This window comes from Pungitius pungitius, chromosome 1 (assembly GCF_949316345.1).
Source record: "Pungitius pungitius chromosome 1, fPunPun2.1, whole genome shotgun sequence".
Classification (NCBI taxonomy): Eukaryota; Metazoa; Chordata; class Actinopteri; order Perciformes; family Gasterosteidae; genus Pungitius; species Pungitius pungitius.
The window spans coordinates 12,370,623-12,387,802 of NC_084900.1; the positions used below are offsets into that span (position 1 = coordinate 12,370,623).

General features: G+C 42.8%; 3 protein-coding genes across 3 annotated transcripts; 2 read left to right on the top strand and 1 right to left on the bottom strand.

The window, feature by feature from the left end:
• Positions 1 to 3,134: 3,134 nt before the first annotated feature.
• grpel1 (GrpE-like 1, mitochondrial) lies at positions 3,135 to 8,599 on the top strand. Its single transcript, XM_037479375.2, has 4 exons — positions 3,135 to 3,257; positions 4,262 to 4,406; positions 5,671 to 5,752; positions 6,384 to 8,599. Exons 1-4 carry the CDS (start codon positions 3,193 to 3,195, stop codon positions 6,728 to 6,730), a joined length of 639 nt encoding a protein of 212 aa, XP_037335272.1. The 5' UTR covers positions 3,135 to 3,192; the 3' UTR covers positions 6,731 to 8,599.
• Positions 8,600 to 8,694: 95 nt separating this feature from the next.
• Positions 8,695 to 13,260, bottom strand: tada2b (transcriptional adaptor 2B). The gene is made up of 2 exons (XM_037479373.2): positions 12,935 to 13,260; positions 8,695 to 11,739 (listed from the first exon to the last, which is right to left on the bottom strand). The coding sequence occupies exons 1-2, from the start codon at positions 13,202 to 13,204 to the stop codon at positions 10,528 to 10,530; spliced, it is 1,482 nt and encodes a 493-aa protein (XP_037335270.2). The 5' UTR covers positions 13,205 to 13,260; the 3' UTR covers positions 8,695 to 10,527.
• A 104-nt stretch (positions 13,261 to 13,364) lies between these two features.
• cfap184 (cilia and flagella associated protein 184) lies at positions 13,365 to 16,264 on the top strand. Its single transcript, XM_037479374.2, has 3 exons — positions 13,365 to 14,154; positions 14,967 to 15,314; positions 15,393 to 16,264. Exons 1-3 carry the CDS (start codon positions 13,453 to 13,455, stop codon positions 15,699 to 15,701), a joined length of 1,359 nt encoding a protein of 452 aa, XP_037335271.2. The 5' UTR covers positions 13,365 to 13,452; the 3' UTR covers positions 15,702 to 16,264.
• The last annotated feature ends 916 nt before the right edge of the window (positions 16,265 to 17,180 follow it).

Here is a 17,180-nt window from a genome sequence, read left to right on the forward strand (position 1 = left end):
AATCTCAATTTCTTTTCCTACATTTTGCTGGTTGGCCGATTTACACGTTCCAACCAATTGTTTGACGCTCAGGAACGTACAAGAAGCTGTGTGAGTCATGCAAGATGGATGCTGCACGTATTACAAAGTGAAACATTTGTGGAGGCATTTTACGATTAAAGTGCTTCGTGTTTTTTTACTCTCAATTCAGCAAGGTTTGAGAGAAATTTTATGGACATCAACTTCTCAGCGCTGTCTTGGCTAGCGATTGGCCGTGTATTTTTCTGTGCTAGCTTTATTTTCTCTTTGATGGATTGTTCAACTTTAATAAATATTCTATGCAAATTAGTCCAATAATTGTGCCCTCTACGGTACAAAATATGTGTTTTGAGGACTTTCAAATGGATTAATAGGGATTGTAGCCAAGACTAACACTTAGAAGGGTGTGACACATTCATATATTTGTTAATGAGGAATACACAATATTCCTGTTGGAAGTTTGATCCTTGACCCTCGGGTGGAAGAGGTTCAAACACATCTGGGAAGAGCATTATTATATATTATTATTATCGACCAGCGACGGCTGCTCTATTGTCCCTGCATTTACTGTTTAGCGTTTATACAGAAAAATCAAGGCGCTTTAAGACATTACGACAGATTAATTGAGAAGAAATTTTATATAATTAGTGCACATTAAGATTAGGTTATTTAATAACCATAATGTCATTGAAATTATTATTCTGTTTCCTACAAAATGAAATAGGTCTTGATATATATAACTCAACCTGAAATAACAAGCTGTGAGAGTGAAGTGGTGGGGACTGGGTGAAAATCCTTTTTTTCTTGAGTAAATTGTTTGTTGTTTAGGGGTGACGTGACTCTCTCAGCCAGTCTCCTGAGGAAACCCATTTCGGCCACTTGTACCCGTGACCTAGTTCTTTCGGTCATGACCCATCCTTCATGACCATAGGGTAGGAATGAAGATTGACCGGTAGATCGAGAGCTTTGCCTTTCGGCTCAGCTCTTTTTGTCACAGCGGTGCGGTAAAATGCTTAACTCTTCAAACATTCGATTTTTTTTATTTTCGTATCAAACAGTTCACACAAGCCATCTCATTAATAAGCACACAATGCACCAACTACACACTGATGGCACGAATAAAGAACTCATCTGGCTTTTGCTTTTTATCTGCACAAGGTAGGCTCTATCATTTTGAGGTCATACTTTTGTCATACTTTTGTAAACATACAGGGATCCAAACTTCATATATTTATTTACACACATCAAAACACAAAATAGTAATTTCACTGAGAAGAAAAATAAGATATCAGTCTACATCGTGTCATCTCTCTGGGTCCAGCCACAACATTTCGTCTTCTTCACATGCAATATGCTCTAGTCCAAGGCACCGGGGAAAATACCATCTGGAATACTGTTTCCAGCCCTGACATGAGGCCTCCTCCATCGCCTGTAACAGGGCTACGCGGTGATGGGGATGATGGTCATAGACCTTCCAGCGCCAGGCAGAGACAAACTCTTCAATTGGATTCCAGAAGGAGGTTGAGTACAGTGAAAAGTGGGTGATCTGTAAACCAATTGTGGACCAAAGCAGTCCTCTGGAAACTTTGTCCCATATGATGACGTATCTGGTCCGCTCCTGGTCCAGCATGTCATATAAGGTGTCCAGGAATGTAGTGATGTGTACAGTGTTATATGGGCCCAGGGTTGCATGATGTTGAAAAACACAATTTTTACCAATAGCTGCACACAGTTATGTTGCCACCACGTTGTCCTGGGACATTAGTTATGGCACAAGTCCAATAATGTTCCTGCCACGTCTCCTTGTTTTAATGACGTTAAAACCTTCCTCATCCCCAAAAATCAGCTCATGACCCCTGACCTCTGCCTCCAGCTCCATCACTCTCAATGCAGCACAGCAGGCCCATGCACAGCACATTATGCTATAGCTTACCTGCACATAGTCATATCACTGTTGTTTCACACGTTCACTGTTTCTTTCAAAAGGGACTCTGCAGATTTGTTTCATTCGGATTCTGTATGAGTACACCAGATAATACAGAAATGCTCACATTGCAAATTTTTTGGAAGGTGGTGTCATCCTCAATTATGCGCTGCTGCATTTCTCGTAGCCTTACGGAATTATTTGCAATCACCATGTTGACTATATGGGTCTCTTGTTCTGCAGTGAACATTCTTCCTCTGCCCCCAGCATGTGGACGCCTAGAGATTCTGTAGTAAGTAACAATGTCAGTATTTTTACATGTATGGTATTGTTTTTTCATTAGAATATGGCAGTGCTACAAAACATAGTGCAAAGTGACCGGATTCTCATTTCGAAATGTCCTTATGATGCTTGCTACAGTGTAGCGGCTCAAGTTAGGCCGAACCCTTTGGCTAGCTTCCCTCAGGGTCATTCCATGGTTGATTACATGGTCCACTATGGTAGCTCTGATGTCATTTTTTTCTTCCTCTTCTTACCCTTCCTCTTCCCCCTCCTACTGCTCCTCTTGCTCCTCCTCGTCCTCTTCTTCTGACTTCGACCCTCCTTTACCCTGTTGTCCTCTCCCTCTCGCTCCTGCTGTTCCTCCTACTTCTTCACCTCCACGTCCTCTTCCTCCTCTTATTCTCCCTCTTCCTGCTCCCTCCATTGTACTCCACACAGAGAGCTCACATGTGGCTTATTCGTAGTTCTTACGCTGATTGCAAAGTGAACGATTTATCTAAAACATTTTTCACATGTGATAGTGTGTCAGACATTTGGCAAAATAGGGTAAATAATAGCCACACATGTGTGTAGTTTTAAGTAACATTTGAGATTTTAAGTCGTCATTATGCTAAGTAATCTTTTGAGACATACATTTTTATATTTTTTTTATTTGTCACAATAACTTATGATCTTTTTTATTTTTGGAAATTGTCTGACGTAGTAATTGACTTCAATAATGATATTACATTACATGTAATTTCATATTCATAACCTTCTGTTCGATAATGATGGTCATATGAAGAGCTTTCACCTCCGTGCAACTCAACCGAACTACACTCTGTCGTCAAACTCATTTCGGTCTGTAATTGGTCAAATCTGAGTGAGTGTTTGTTTCTGACTCCTGATTGGCTCAAACCGCCGCATCGTCACTATTCCGCGTCCCATCAGCGTGTGTTACACACTGTAGCAGTGGTTTTTCGAGAGAAATGGCGAGTTTTTGCGTGCTGGCGGTGAGACGAAGCTACTCACGTGTAGCTTCACCTACGTTTAGGTAACACACTTAAATCTCTACTTTGTAAAGTGAAATGTGTCAGTAACACCATGTTAGGCATGGTTTGGCACGATCATTAGCTTCCGTCTGCCCAAGGCACGGTTAAGTCAGTAGCAGCCTGGCTAGCATGCGTTTGCTCTCTTAGTCCTTAATGTTGACCTTTAACGTTACGTGATAATACTCAAACTGTCTGACGAGACCTGTGTGCAAGTGTGTTGGAGATCAGCTGATACACTTATGACCAGCGTATGTCGCGAGTAGTTTGTTTATTTGCGCAATTGACAAACCTCAAATAACTTTAATATCACAGTGAATCCGCTTAGCTTATTTGAAACTTCCACCTACGTTAGAAATATGCAACGTTACTAATGTCAATATTATAGAGAACATGGAATGAATATGCAAAAGATACAATCTAACGTTAATAACTTTTAATGTGTGTGTGTGTGTGTCTCTCAATCGAAGGATGATGACATAACATGACACATGCTAAAGAGGCGTGTGTGCGGGCGCGAGGGACCTTTTGAAAATGCCAAACCGAATTCTTAAATGTGGTTTATTGTAGTGAACCTGAAGTGCTTACTAATTAGATAATTGTGGGATTGGATGGAATGGCGCTACACTTCATAGGCCAGAAGAAAATAAGAGGACGCTATTTACGCCGTAAAGTAACTATAATGATATAAAGTATTTGAACACTTTTAGTCATACAAGTTGTTACCTTAACTCTGTGCTTCAATTAGCAGGTCTGGACAAGGAACTAGGACACAATGGTGTCTAAATATTTTAATTCACTTGATCTCACTAGATTTAAAATATCATACATAGGCTGATGTGTAACACATGGGCATATTAGAGCTGTAAACTAAGAGTTATGTCCATGATTTTAATAATCTACTAATGATGGAGAGGTTTTTGTTTTTCAACTGACGACCCAAAACTCTTAACTTACTTTACTATTGTGGTAAACAAAGAATCTCTTTCTCCCCCTTCCTACCATACAGAGCATATCCACGATTGCTTTGCACAGCCACCCAGCAGAAGAATGGCAACGTGTCCGGGGGGGCCGAGAAGCCAGAGCAAAGCGCAGCAGAAACACTCCTGCTGGAGGAGAAGAGCCAGCTGGAGGACGAGCTGAAGGACATGACGGTGAGTTTGCTAACTAAGTGGAGGGCTGTTGTTATACTCGTGTTATTTTTTTACTGCATCTTTTGACAATAATGTGAAGAATTTCCCAAGTCCCCCATATTATTTTCAGTAGCGCCGGGTGCGAAAAGTGGTCGATGGAAGGTGGCGATGGTGAGGTTTTTTTCAAACTTTATTGAGAATGTAGCACAACATAGCGACTTGCAAGTAGCACAGCGTCTTAAATAAAGTGAAGTATGTCTTAATGCGAGGCTTTAGACATCAACACAAAGGGATTCTGAATGTGTTCATAAAGTTTGAAGCGGGTCATTTGGCCAATGTTTTGATAACCGACCGCAGCCCCCGGCCACCGAGAGCACCAGCGGACCGACTACGTCCCCATCCCCCCGTCCGGCCAAACCGTTTGTCTGACCACTGGCCGTCGCTGGAAAACGTGTTATCGTTTTATTTTTTTGGGTTTATATTAGCATGCACGGTCGATACATATCTCCCATTCTATATGGTTTTAATGTTGCCATGCCTCTCTGATTATCGCCATGTTCCCATCATCCGATCGGCGAGTCGCAAGATCATCGCCACCTTCCTATGATCTGATCGGCAAGTCACATGATCTGTCGCCACCTTCCTATGATGAAATTGCTCTTGTATGTTTCCTTTTCGGAGTTTGTATCCTTATGGTTGAAATGCACTTATTCTAATTCGCTTTGGATAAAAGTTCAAATGACATGTAATGTAATCAACGGCCTGTCAATCTCTTGAATTGCGTCTACCAGACCTGAACGTGATGTCAGTCTGATTAAAGCCTCGCATTAAGACATACTTCACTTTATTTAAGACACTTCTCGCTACTTGCAAGTCGCTGTGTTGTGCTACATTCTCAATAAAGTTTGAAGAAAAAAAAAACACTTAGGGCAAACCCATGGTCGTAAGATACTCATTTACATGTTATTTGCATGAAGCAGAGGAGGCGGGTCCATGTCGCTACTAAAAAAGGACCCTTCCGCCGACCACCGGAGGAACCGACCATCACCACCCTCCAGCTTCTATGAAAATCTTCTACACCCATGGCACTCAAAAGATTTTCTGTGTCGTTTTGAGAGAGAAATGCGAACCGTTGTCCAATTTTTCCCTATGATTCATTTAAATATTTGATTAGTTTTGCATCAAAATAACAGTTACAGCCTTTAAAGATTGCAACTTTTATGCAATGTAGAAGCTTATCTATGCATAGCTGACATTTGAAATTATATTTCCAACTTGTTTTCAGGAGAAATACAAGCGGGCGTTAGCAGACACAGAGAACCTCAGAACAAGGACACAGAAGATGATCGAAGATGCTAAATTATATGGTAAAGATTTGTTATTTTATCTCTTATCACTTTTCGGATATATTATATATATATATATATATATACCGGATCCACAACTTAATGTTGCAGTGGATGAGTGTGTTCATTCTGTAGTTGCATGTTCTAACCAATGGATGTCACTGGGAACAAGGGCAATTCAAGCATTTTTGATTAAATAGTGTGGCGTCATAAAGTGATACTGTTGTTTTAGTTTACTTCAAATCTGTATTTCCGCTATTTACAGACTAAAATGCATCCAACTTGGGTTTCCATAACACGCTTATCAAACCGGTTTATAATGTGTTACTACATTATTACTTGTCTTTTGTCTACCCGTTGATTTTGCACTTCACAGAGAAGCTGTGCTTTTTCAGTTTCTGGCTTTTAAATACATACAAAACATATTTTGTATTGTAAATATTTGTTATCAACTGTTGACTGATCAATGTTTGATGACAGAATGAAATGTATATTTTTTGCTTATTTGATTTTGTAATTCTTCATTTGATAAGCTATGATATACCTTTTGCTGCTATAGCCTGGCATAGTTCTGGCTATAGTTCGCAAACTCTCTTTGTAACTGATGATTTAAATCACGTGGAAGAACAATCTAACGTCCTTCCATCACCAGGAATCCAGGGCTTCTGTAAGGATCTACTGGAGGTAGCCGACATCTTGGAAAAGGCCACAGAGAGTGTGCCCAAGGAGGAGGTGACCCCTCAGAACCCTCACCTGAAGAACCTGTTTGATGGCCTGGTGATGACTGAGGTCCAGATACAGAAGGTCTTCACAAAGCATGGCCTCATCAAGCTCAACCCTGACGGCGAGAAGTTTGACCCCTACGAGCATGAGGCGCTCTTCCACGCACCAGTAGATGGCAAGGAACCTGGCACTGTCGCCATGGTAACAAAAGTGGGTTACAAGCTTCACGGCCGTACCCTCAGGCCAGCATTAGTGGGCGTGGCTAAAGCCCCCTAAAAATGATGATTCAACTGTGCCAAATTGGGATTTGCTTTGTTGCCTGAGTGTCTTGTGAGCTCAAGTACAACAGACTGGTTGAGTGTCCAAGAGACGGGAACCCAACTGAGCTGGACTTTGTATCAGGACAATATCCAACAGCTTTTATCAGAAAGATTATAGTAGACTTTGTCTTTACAGTAAAATCCTCAGTTAGTAATGTTATTCATTCCAGAGTCAGTTGTTGTCAGCCTCACTACGTCATAGACGGAGGCTTCATGTCGCTTACAACCATCAACCCTAACTGAGAGACAATGGTCAAGTGATCATAGTCCTCTAATTGAGAGGCTTTTTTTGGTGAGCTATGATGTCAAAACCATCCACAAATTGAGCAAATACCATAGTACTGACTTTGGTTTCAAGCTCTAATAATCTTGAATTTAAATTTTATTTGTGAGTGTTGAATTGATTCTGTGAATAAAAGGAGGCGCAGGAGGCTACTTGAATATCTGAAGAAATGATGCAAGGTTACTTTGAATGGAGTTAGGCTTCCCCGAGCCTTCCTGTTCATTTGGATCCGACCAGGCACTGGTGAGCCAGCCTCAGGCATTGTGACAGTAATGTCTCTTTAACTGAAACCATTAGAAGGATTATATTACATTTGTCCAAGTTGATCATCTTTGGTATGATGGTTTAGTGCGCTTCTTTCATACATCCTGAAATTAAATAAAATGTCATTTGAACAACAATACTTCGGTTATTTAGTCTAACCTGGACACAACTATATTTGAGATGGTCTGACTTCACAAGGATATCATCTCTGGTTCATCACAAATAAACGGCCATGAAACGCCTTCAATTCTGAAAAAAGACCTCATTATACTCCAGACCAGGTAGGGTGCAGCATTTAAACAAAGCTCAATTGGTACTAAAGGGTCCAAAGTGTGCCAACAAAATATCCCCACAGCATTGTACCAGCAGCATGAACCGTTGATATGAGGCAGGATGGATCCTTGCTCATGTTGTTTATGCCAAATTCTGACCCTCCCATCTGAATGTCACAGCTGCAATCGAGTCTCATCAGATCAGGCAACGTCTCTCTGATCACCTGTTGTCCAATTTGGTGAACCTGTGCAGATTGAGGTCCGATTCCTGACAGTTTGCTACTACTGTTGTCAAGGAAATCTGTTAATTATTTTGAGGAATAATTAACACTGTCATATATTCACATTATAGGGTGTTCTGTGCAACTTATTCAGTAAGTTTGTGTCAAACAAGTAGCCCTTCACACTACTGTATCGTAAGTAGCTCCCAGTTTCAAAAAGGTTGGTGACCCCTACTCTGAACAGTACTGGGTAATCTTTGGTGACACCCATCTTCATTATAGCAAGCGGTCCAGGACCGACTGGACCGAGCCAGATGACAGGCTTCAATTATCAGTGTGCTGATAATACATCTTCACCTTCAATCACACCTTTGCATGTGCAATAACTAAAGAAAAAGACTCCATAGTATCAGAACTGTCACAACGTTGAAGAAAGCACAGTAGCATGCCATCACTATTGCACCTTTCAGAAAAAGCTCTGTATTCCAAAATCCTTTTTTTTTATTATTACAAAAGCTATAAACATTTCCATGACAAAAAATACTGTACACTTCACAGGGCAGTTATTGGTTTCTTTTTCAAATTGATCTTACAGTTGTATCTACAATCTACAAATACATAGTATGCAAAATTGTTCTTGGAAAATACAAATGCCATTTCTTTGAGTCATTTACAGCAAACACAATTTTAGAACAATAAGAAGCATTTAGTTATGTATGCCAAACAACGCCACTGTAAAAAAAAGAGAGAAAGATGACAATAAAGATACTCATAAATAAGCATCATTTCATGCTTATTTGTGGTCCATTTCACATTAATGCCGCAAAGTCAAAAAGTTGTAATAGCCAGTATTTAGCAGAAGTTTGATCAACATACTTTATTATGAGAAAGCATTTTTCTAGAACAAAAAAATATTAGCCAGATTTTTAATGGGATTTCAAAAGTGAAAGTGAAATCAAAAATATCACCAGTCACCCTTAACTGGTTAACCAAAACTATGCCGATGATTTGGAGCATCTCATTGATGAAATATGACAAAGCTCTACTTTCAATTAGTACCGCTAAAGAACTAATGCTACTTTTGACTTGCATTTCCCCACAAAAAGGCCAACTTCAAAACTTAAGATCAATTCAAATGCCTTTCCTTTCTTTGATTCTCGAGCTTCTGCTTTGAAATTACACATTTAAATTTTCTTAGTGCGATGGCCAGCGCCCGGCTTGCAGAAAACGCAGGAGAATGAGTCATCAGTTATGCCTTCTGTTAGAAGAGGGACACTGACAGCTAATAATAATAATAATCATGTGCGTCTACGTGTATATCATTACTGTGTGGACAGCAGAGCTGAGACACATTCAGGTTTCCGTAAAACCACGTTTTTGAGATCAAATGAATAAAGTGGAGTTTCTGACTACAACCCATTTAGGTTCTGACCTAAATTAAATTACAAATGGGAGCCCGACTGATACAACACTGCAGAAATGAATACTTATTTCTACTTTAATGAATAACGGGTGTTATATCTAACTCTAATGGTATTTCTTACCGTCATTTAAACAGTTTTACTCCTCTCACATGATAGATTTCAGTGCTCCTCTTACTAATCAAAGTAGGTCGACCTTTTTTTTGCAACAATTTTAGGGAGAAATAAATACTTACTATCTGAAGCCAGGGTTTTCAGGCAAATGTATTTATGTTAATAATCCTTTAAATTGATTTTTAAAGAGGGAACTCTCAAAAACACGCATTTTTGTTGTCCTTGTTAGTAGTGAATGGCTCATGATATCTGGAGAGGCATTGTTGTTGTTGCTTTAAGCACAATGAGCAGAGTGCCATTTAGTAACGTTATGTTGGAGATAAGTCACATCTATACGGCAGATATCAGCAACTCACACCAAATGGAACTACATCAATAAATGAAACGGAAAGTAGAAGAAAAAATGGTCTTTATATTATGTGAACTGGCACTTTGGAGAATTGTGCTGAGCAGGTTCTTTTGACTTTGATGCTATTTAGTGGACAGTTTATAATGACGACAGTGTCTGAATGACTTTTTAATATTCTTTGGCATATATTTACATTTCTTGCTGATTGGCACAAATGTGTATCAATAGTGATATACCAGCTTTTATATATATATATATATAAATAAACTCTCTCTCTCTCTCTCTCACTGGGACCCAGATACAATTTGCCTTCAGTAGCCTGTGCTCAATCGAGAGAGAGAGAGTTTTGTCCCCTGATTCTTTTTCTTTATTGAGATAAATTGAGAGTTTACTGACTATGAAGAACATTTTTTTTAATGTTAAAAGATGTGAACAGAGATCAGTCCATCTTTAAGTGATACAACAGCTGACATGGTTAATCAAATTAGAATTTGAGAGGTCCTGAAATATATCTAATCCATGTTTCTTTCATGTGCAAGTGGATTTTTTCGGTACATGAGATACCTGTTAGCATTTTGGTTGATGTAGTAACAATATGGACACAAAGTACATTAAACCCATGGAGGTAATATCATCCCTTTCCAAAAGTAAAAATATAGGGTAGTTTTCATTCTGGTATGAAAATACATTTTTCCCCCCCATCCTCTTTCTTTGCAATGTACATATTCACAAGGTCACCATTGAAAAAAGCCAGTAGTTTTGTCCCACCCACGAAGATTATACCAATCAGCTATCAGCAACGATCCACATATTGATCAGAGATGGGCCGCTAGGATGCGTCTCGAGATATCCACCCACTTTCCGTGAGGAAGATCAGAATGCGCTTCTTGAGGACCTTGTCCAGGTAGCTGGGCAGCCGGCTCTTGGCAGGGATGCCTTGCCTCTTCTGCAGGTGGTCTTTGATGATGATGGTTTTGACAGTCAGGTACCGTGCTGGGCTGAGGTTCAGAGAGCTACACAGCACCTTCTCCCTGTCTGACAACAGCTCAAAGCCTGTCAGATTCTCAATGGTGGCAAACTCACCATCTTTGCCCTCTTCTTTGATCCCACCTCCAACCCCCAACCCACCAGCAAGGCCTCCTCCCCCCGCAGCTCCAACCCCGAGTCCCATGCTAGAAACCAGTCCGCCGCCTCCTGCGCCGCCTCGTTTGGACGTGATCACACTTTTGTTCTCTTTGCGTTTCTCTCGCTTGTGGCGCGCCGACTCGTACTCTGCCGACTCCTCCAGGCGCGTGATGCCGTTGCGCCGGAAGCGTTGCAGCTCACGCACTTTGGCCCTAAGCACGCGTTCTTTATGCATGTTCTCAAAGAAGTCTTCAAACTCCCTATGGGCCATGAACTGGCAGAGCCCCCGTAGTCTGAGCCGTTGCTCTTTCTCTTCCTTGGTGATCTTTCTTTTGGGGCTACTGGAAACGGGGCCTGATCCTGCTGCTGTCGTGGAGCCTGATCCGATTGTGCCACCACCGGCTCCTGCACCCCCCGCACCGCCAGTACCGCACGCGACTCCTGGCGCGCCCGGCTTATCTTTCTCCTTGTCCTTCTTGTCCCGGCCCAGGAACGCGGGCACCAGGTTGTAGTCTCGAGCGATGTTCTTGCGTCGCTGGCGCTCTCGGAGCTTTCGCACATAAATGTCCACGTGGGCGCGTTTCATGTCAATTTCCATATCGTCATCGTCGTAGTTCACAGACAGGCCGCTGATGAGCTTCTCCGCGTCCTGGTCATATTCAATCTCATAGTCATCACGTAGCGGCATGTAGCCCAGCTGCTGCTGCTCGGCAAGGCTGATCTCCAGCGGGGGGAGTGGGGTGGTGAGGCTCGGCGACAGGGGTCCTCCGCTGGGGCAGGTGTGGTCCGTCACTCGGTTGGGAATGCTGTCAGGGATGCAGGCCTTACCAAGGTTCCCGTGGATGTACATGGTGACGTAATGCTCCATGACTTCCTGAGGGCTTCGGGTTGCTCCAACGTGAGCGGCCATGTCCTCCTGAAACACAGCGCGGACAGGAAGTTGTTGGTAACGAGCATCAAAGAAGAAATACAAAAGGGATGGATTTTGTTTTCTATTTCTCTTATTTTCATTATATTTAAAGGGTCCGTTATTTTCTGAAAATAACCATGTTTTCAAGATTTATGTAAGATTAATTAATTAATTTGATACCAAAAATTAGGAAAGTAAGACAGTATTCAGTTGATAGACTTATTATTAATAAAAACCTAGAGCACAGCAGGTCCACTGAAGGTTGCAAAAAAAGGATAGGCAACGTGCAAGTGTGTGTAAGAAGTTTGTGATTATAAATTATTCAACTCTTGAATCGTAAAACGTGTTAAAGTTTCATATTGACTTATGTAATAAGTTTGTTGTAAATACATTTGATATTTAACCATTTAATCTTAACCACTTAGCAAGGATATAGCAATTTATATATCTGTGGTACATTTGCCATGTTTTAATGTATCATTTATCTTAATTAACTAGTTACGTTTTAATCTTTTAAGTTGATTTTCAGAGAAAAGGCAGTTAAATTTGGGTTAAAGAGCACTCAACTTTTTAGGATATTCAAGTGTTACTTTGTAAATGCAATACACACACATATCTACAGTTCTTTCCCCTGAAAAACAGTAATTACGTAACTGTAGCCATTGACAATGGCTATGACTATTTAAAGTAATTATAATAACAAAACGAACATAATAGATTCATCAATGGTCTATGTATGTTTTAGTTGCAATCCACAACCTGACTCATTATGGGACGTGTAAGTAAAGCGTTTGTCATGAAATTAATGAAAAATGTTTTTTGGGTGATATTGAAAAAGCCCGGTTACACTTCTTTTGAGTATAAAGATCCTAACACGTAACCTACAAGTATCGCACTTTCACTTCTAGCTTAGTGGACCTCCTTGGTAAACATATTCATGTGTGACCATTTCTCTAATTTGATCTCATCATCCTGGTTTGTCAGCGACAAAGCTTTTCGTCCAACGCTTACGACGAGGAAGCCAACACGGATTGCCCCTAAAGGTCATGAACGATAACTTCAAAGGATCGATACTAGCCGACGCGTTACCTCCACATTTGACTTGTACTCTGAACTCAAAGTACAAGTCATACTAGGATCGTAGCTGCTGTGTTGTGAAGGGCCCAAAAATCAAGTGAAGTGAGTTAACAAACTGATGTACCCAGTTTCCAAATCCATATTGCTCGATGGCATCGAGGAGCGACTGCTCTTCCCTGCTGGTCCATCCTCCCGCTGCCTCGGGACCCCAGAGGGAGAACCGACCACCGTCGACCTGCTGGTAGCCGTGCCATCTCCGGTGATTGCCGATTTCCGCGCCCGCCGAGAAACACTCCGGACACAGCTCGATATCCGGGCAGTCGGTGCAGCGAAGCCGCAGGTTCGTAACATCTGCTAGGCAGTTAACGCAGTACTTCTTCCCCAGGTCGGCCATGTTGCCTGGCTCCTGCTTCTTGTTGTTGGAGGCAGAACGGCGCGCATGCGCATAGCGAGCTTCGCGGCGCAGCCTACTCAAATCCTGACTGTTAATATTAATGAGTACGATTGGGGCGCCTCTGATTCGCTGCCGAACCCAGTTTCCAGGACAACCGAAACAAAACGAACCGTGTCATTGACTTCAGAATTGCACGAGACCTGTAGAGAAATGTAATACTACTTTGGGGTATTCTCTTTGTATTGAAAATGTATGGCAAGACAGAAAACGAGGTGAAGAATGAGGTTTTATCGGCAGATACCTCCAAGCAGGAAGGTAATGGAAATGGTAAGAGAGGTGTCCCAGCTGAAATGGTTGCATCAGATCAAGATGAAGAAAACTCTGAAAGTAATAAAGGGTGGCCTGTGGAAGAAGAGACCGCGTTGGAACCTGAAGAAAACAGTGGAAACAAGTTCCAGGGTGTTGATTTCATCAAGACATGTGAAGCGTTGGATTGGAAGCAGAGCGGCGTGAAAGAACATCAAATGTACCATGAGGAATCTGCTGTTTTTCAAAGCCACATTAATGACAATGGACCACCCAAATCCGACAGGGAGACACTGGAAGGCCAGAACATAATGTTTGCACAGGAGGGAGACGATGCTGAAGAACATAAATCCACTGGTCCTACCGCAGCCACAGAAGACACCAGTCCCGAAGAGTCCACGCTCCTCCAGGAGCTGCGTGAGGACAGGGACAAAGCCCTCCGGCAGCGCAGCCTGCTGCATGTAAAGCTGGCAGGGTTCTTCCACAAGAAGGCCATGGACGGCGGCCACATGGGCACGGACCAAGTGGTGTCGGAGCAGCACTACAAGAAGCACATGAGCATTCTGACTGACCTTAAGCTGCAGGTCGCCACTGAGCCGCCGGCAGAGAGGCTGAGATTAAAGTTCCAGGAGAAGCTGGACATGGTCGGTCTGATCTCCGGGGTCTGTGAAGGGCTTCTAGAATTACAACGTACCGTAACCCATATGACAGAAGTGATACATACAATGAGAGTAGTAATATGAGTAATACTAATATAATGGAAGCATTCGTTATTGCAGCAGTAGACAATAAAAACAGTGAAAATAATACATTTACTATATAATCGAACAAAAATAGAGAAATGTGCTCTAAAAGATTCATGAAATTGAAATGAAAAGAGCTGTGCATATTTGACAAGGAAGAGAATATTCACAGGATGAAGTAGATATGTGATGAGGATGATAACCCCAAATATTTTATTATTTGTTAATTGAACGTGTTGAGACAGATTTGGAGGCTGTATAATAATGCAGCATGTGGTGTCTCCGGGTGGGTAACCCTCAGGGCTGGGGGTCCGAGGGCTCTGAGGGTCCCGCTGTGGCAGCTGTAGTCAAGAAGAGATGTTTTAGTGCCGGTGGAGCAACTGTAGGGAAATGCTTTAACATGTTTTTGTCCATTCATGATGTATTACTTTCTACAACAGGTGGAAGTGAGGTGCTTATTGAGCAATGGGAGTGATTTAGGAGAACGTTAGCATGCAAAATACTACAAACTACAAGGCCTGAAAAAAATAGTGTAATCTGAACACCCTATTTAGAAATTAAAATGGAATCATTTAGCAAGTACTCTCACGTTGTTATTATTATATTAAATGCACTTTCATTAGACAAAATCAATGCTGTTATTCAGCATATGTTAAAGCACCCAAATGAGAAGTGTTCTGATTTACTGATCCGTGGGTCCTGTTTGTACTCAGGTGGAACGTGAATGGAGGGAGTTGGTGGCATTGGAGCAGCCGGTAGCCGTGGCAGCACTGAGCCGATGTCTGGGTAAACAGGCTGCTCAGCTCAAAGTCGGGGAAACCGGGGCAACAGAGGAACTGCTGCAGCATGAGCTGACCCAACTGCGCCTCAAGCACATCCAGCTGAGGACCAAGATTCACAGACTGGAGACAGAGCTCCGCAGGGAGGAAGCGCCTGAGAGGGAGCCCCTACATCGCCAGTTTGAACAACTGCAGACACAGAGGCTGGAGCTTAAAAAATTCACTAAAAAGCAAGATGAGGAATCTTCAAGGATGCAGAAAAAGATCCGCAGCAGTTTGGAAGTAAGTTGACCAATGCTTATTCACATATAAGAATTCATGTCATTAGCCGAGTGAGTGAGCAGTGTTTGTTTTTATTAGCTCCTGTCAAACATGAAGGAGAAGCTGTTCTGGGCCAAAAGGGAGGTCCGGGCCCAGCGAGAGCAACTGGCCGAGTTGGAGGCTATGGTGGCACGGAAGAGGGACCGCCTGACCAGCACTAAGCAGGGCCGCAACCGCCTACTGGAAGAAAACCGAAGGCTGAAGGAGCGCCGTGGTCTGCTGGGGAACTGGGTCCTGCTGCAGGACTTTGAAGACACTGTGGACAGCTCAAACCACCTGGAAGAACAACTGGAGGATTTGAAGTGCCGTCGAGCTGGAATGTTGTTCAGATCAGAGACAATGTCATGAATGAACTAACTGAATTAACATGAGCATCAGGCCTTGTATGGTAGTTGATTTTCTTGTAGTGTGTAACAGGTAAAATCCACTGAGGGATCGGCACAAAAAGGTGCAAACATACAACAAAAATTACATAACAGTGAAACTTTAAGTCCATGAATTTACACAGTAGTCTTAACACATGATGTTGCGCATATGTTTTCTGATTACCATGAGGTCATTTTTTATGTTCTATTTTGTGTTTCTTTGTTAAAAGCTGTTATCAAACATTAAAAACTGACTTGATTCAGACATTTTTCCCCACAAAGGCCCGACTGGACCGAGACAAGGCGATACAAGAGGGACTGTCTGCACCTAGTTCTCTCAAATTAGAACGCCGCAATAGGTCATGCATCCATGCTGTCTGTTCCATCACACCCTGAGCTCAGATTCTAGTCTATATTTCCCGTTTTTTAAAGTCAGTTCTTTTAAATAGTTTAATTGAACGATTCTCCACATTGTCAAAGGACAAAACTATATGTGACGCCATTGACACGGTCGTGGATCGGTTCCACGATGAGAGGCGGCAGGCAGCGGCATTTAATAAATTCCTTCCCCGCCGACGCCGCGACCCTGGGGCTGTCCGTGAGAAGGGGCAGCCCCGGCCGTCCATGAGCGCGCATCACCTGGCACAGCAAGAGAGTGTCGCGTCACGTGCACCCCCTCGCCGAGGCTGGGCCGGGACGAGGAGAAAAAAAATAAAAGAAAGGAAAGAGGAAAAGGAAGAGATGGAAAGACAAAGGAGAGAAGGTGGACCTGCTTTCGCAGGCGTCGGGGTCCATCGTTCTTGAAGGAAGACTGCTCTAGGCTAAGAGGAGACCTCCAGAGCCCCAGGGGCCACTCTCTCCAACCCGTCAGCTGGACCTACGCCCTAACCCCCAGTTGAACTGCGACACCAGACAGACGATACCCCCTAAGGAGCCCATGCAACTAGGTCACACTCGTCTCTCACCTAAGCAGCGTCAGCATCGACTGAAGAAGGGGAGGTGCATGTACTGCGGGCAGCTGGGACACTTTCTGGATAGATGCCTGTTAAAGGGCTCCCCGGGAGGAGGAGAATTACTGGTGAATAAAACCCTTTCCCCCTCATCTCACTCCAGACCCCTGACACAGGCCCTCCAAACTTCCCCCGCTACTTTTCTGGAATTTGTAGTGTGTATTGACCCAGCAGCAGACAAGCGCTTCATTGATCAGGGGTTGGCAGAGCAACTCCAGCTACTGTTGGAGCCCTTAGAGGCTCCTTTACATGCGCAGATGTGCTTTCCAAGCTTCCTTGCTCCGTGACAGACACCAGACAAGGATCCCTCCATATATCTGGACCTCGGGTTTTCGAAAAGACCCGGGCAGCCTCCCTACCTCCTCACCGTCCCTACGACTGCGCTATCGGCCTCCTAGCCGAAACCTCCCTTTATAAGGGGCGCCTCTACTCCTACGATTCCTGGACCCACT